Source organism: Octopus bimaculoides, chromosome 17 (assembly GCF_001194135.2).
Source record: "Octopus bimaculoides isolate UCB-OBI-ISO-001 chromosome 17, ASM119413v2, whole genome shotgun sequence".
NCBI lineage: Eukaryota > Metazoa > Mollusca > Cephalopoda > Octopoda > Octopodidae > Octopus > Octopus bimaculoides.
In genome coordinates, this window is record NC_068997.1 from 29,989,683 (window position 1) to 29,993,056 (window position 3,374).

Genomic DNA, 3,374 nt, shown 5'->3' on the forward strand with positions numbered 1-3,374 from the left:
TATATATATATATGTATGTATGTATGTATGTATCATTTAATGATATACCATCATGAGTGAGTTGTACGTCAATATGTTAATACATTTAAACGCAGATCATATTCATAATTAATATAAAGAATTCAGGCCATCTGATATTGATAAATCCATGAAAAGTTCATAAAATGATTTTCCTTCACAAAGAAGATAGAGTCAAATTAATAACATCACGTTTTTGACAGCCATCCTTACTCCTGAAAGCAGAGAGGATGTTACAGAAGAAGTGTCCTCAAGTTATATGTATGTAAAAGTTGTATTATATATTTAATATATTATGTTTTAAGTTGTTTAGAAATTTAGCCATCACGAGTGAGACCACGCAAGAACACACATATGGCTGTGATGCATGTGCGTGGTCTACCCTTATCAGACGGGTAGTTATGATCATGAGTATATTGGGTTTTGTATATTTTACTCCAGTGTCACCTTGGTGGCGTGCACTGCCGCCTCAATCAATAATAATAACAACAACAATAATTCTAGGATGGAATAAACAGACTGATGTTCATCCTTTCTTGCCAGTATAAAGGCCAATTTAGCTAGAGTCCTTCTGCGATTCATCCACTGATGCAGTATCGCCTGATTAAATGAATCAATGATGATGATGAACCGGATGCCCATGGATAATACGGACTATAGTGTACTAATCTCAAGGATACGGAGTCCGATGTTTAAATCATGTGATTTGTGGAAACGCGTGTAGCGGTATATTAACTATATATAAATTCCACCCTTGAATTTCATCATTATTATATTTATCCTACAATATATCAGCATTCAGTATCATTAGACGGTAGCCTTATTTATGCATGAATAAATATATGTTTGGATGCATTCCATTTGGGAGGTTTTTACTCAGATTTTATTTTCCTGAATATAGATGAATATATAGTGTCTATTTTATTGGATTGCTAATGCTTAGAGAATGTTTTGTGTTACATTGTTTCGCTGTGATTCTTTACAATATGTGTTGTGTAAAATGTAAATATTTTATTGGCCGGTGATTATATAGGGAATGTTTTGCATACATAGAATGGAACTATTTGAACTGTTAATATCTTGCGTACAATGTGGGCCGAGTTTAACTGGATTATCTTTTGGACTGAGAATATCGTTGATATGGCTCTTACGATTTTACGTATTTATTTTATTATATCTTGTACTTCAGTTATTATTGATATCGTTTTCAAATTCATACCTGATTCCTGTTCATTTTAAATTCATGGATCGTGAATATTGACAGTTTCCACATCTCTCACCAGAAATGTTTTTGCAAAAAGTAATTGCAATATCAAACTGAGTACAAATATTATTGTTTCATTCTTTGATAAATTTATTCTTGTACGGTTTTCTTTGATATCTTCGTCTGTCATTTCCCCGATTGTGGTCTGGTGGTTATTAGGTATCGTCTTTGATATTTTATCCTTTCCTATCCGTTCTTGTCTGCAAATGATGATACATGATCCAGTGGACATAGGTTCCTTTCTAGGAACATAATTGGGCTTGGCAAGGAATGGATCACCAGAAAGAATGTGGTCAACTCTCTCATTATATCTTTATGGTGATGTAGTGGTGGTCATCGTCGTATTTGTTATCGATTTATGCATAGAACACTTCTCTTTCTTATTCATTTCATCTTTATTGTTTGTAAATTAATGTTAAACGTGAATATGAAATATAGAATATTTTACAAAATAAACTTTCGTTGCAGTTCTCTTCTACATCTCATTGACATTTGGAAATGGACGTGAGTATATTTATATCAATATATACAGTATGAAAATTATGAAAATCATTACAGAAAAATTTGATTTATAAGTCCAGTTTAGGAAAATATTTTCTTTCTCAAACTAAATTAGTTGAAAAGAAAATTTATAATTTTTAGTTCAATGCGAAACAGCCGTATAATGGTAAATTCCCATCTTAACATAATTTCCATTGGTTATAATTCAGTTTTCGCCAGTTCGTTAGCATTTTGTGAAATTTGACTAAGTGCTGACATTGGGACAAACTTTACAACAGACAACCGTTAAACATTATAAAACATAACATATGAATCATTTAAATAATAGAATTAATTAAACAACTTTAAAAACTTATTCGCAGTCATTTTCATTAAACAGATAATATATCCCAAGATGCTTTGTACCTACACTATGGTAGTAACAACTTTATCACTTCTTCCTGGTTAAAATATCAATATTGATCGTCAAACATTTAATATTCTATTTCTTTATTATTATCTATTTTCATAATCTTTCACTTTCGTCTTTCTCTTTTGGTTATTTAATTTGCCTGGCTTTGTTACAGTTGAATATCTGAAGTATTTTTTGAAAGTAGAAAACGCTCTTCTCAAGGACAGTAAAACATTGATGACACTTGACGTGGATGCCTTCAACTGTTCAGAGAGGTGTTTTGAAACTTCGGTGTGTAAATCCTTTGTGAGCAGAACGATGAGTCCACGATGCATTTTATACGAAGATGACTCAACAGAGAAGATACTAATAAAAGCAACTAATACCCATTTTTATCAGTTGAGAAGATCTGTGCCGACCAAGTTTAGAGACGGTAAACAAATTTGAATCTACTGTGTTTATTTCATTCCTTGACTTGTATTCTATGTTTTAGTCGAAAGATAGACAATACTGTCGGTATTTCAAAAGTGTATGCGATTTCTCATGTCAATGTAGAATGGTGTCTGAAGATAAAAAATTGTTTATAGAGTTTTCGTTCCAGAGAGTGATGGTTCTAATAAAGGTTCGACTGATGCGTTTAGCACAGAATTTCGGATTCAGACACAAGATTACCAAGGGGAAAAGAGAAAAGGCAACATTTTGTCAAAAGGTTATGTGTTTAGGTTCAGTGAAAGAGAACGTTTTTGTCTCAATATCTTTGATGATGGAAATAATGCATGTCTGGTGTGTAATATCTAAGTTGTGTATAGATAACATTAGTCTGTGAGGAAGATGAAAAAGCATCTTACAATATATGAGGATTTGATACGAGTTTTACTTAAATTGCGTACAATAATTACAGAAGATTAACTGAATGTGTGAAATACGGATTCGATTTTTTTCACATATTAAACGAAGAAATTTGGAAAGAAATTGGGTAACTCATCCACAAACGCATGAAAATCCTCAACCTGGATCAAATCACAATTGCTCACAATCCTGATCACCACTCTTTGTTTGTTTGTCTATTCATTATTTTCTTTATCCACATATTTTCAGTTTCATTCATTTTCAATTTCTTGTATAGTACTTTATCTTTGCAATCTTTCATCCTACCTAAGCCTGACCTTCCTACTTCTAATAATAGCAGTTCTGTGGCAT

General features: G+C 32.1%; 1 protein-coding gene across 1 annotated transcript in view; it reads left to right on the top strand.

Moving 5' to 3' along the window:
• The first annotated feature begins 150 nt into the window (after window positions 1-150).
• Window positions 151-3,374, top strand: part of LOC106868906 (uncharacterized) — an 11,066-nt gene continuing 7,842 nt past the window's right edge. Inside the window, exons 1-3 of the mRNA XM_014914366.2 lie at window positions 151-279; window positions 1,751-1,786; window positions 2,350-2,607. Coding sequence (XP_014769852.1) covers window positions 249-279; window positions 1,751-1,786; window positions 2,350-2,607 — 325 coding nt within the window. The 5' untranslated portion in view covers window positions 151-248. The remainder of the gene's footprint in view (window positions 280-1,750; window positions 1,787-2,349; window positions 2,608-3,374) is intronic.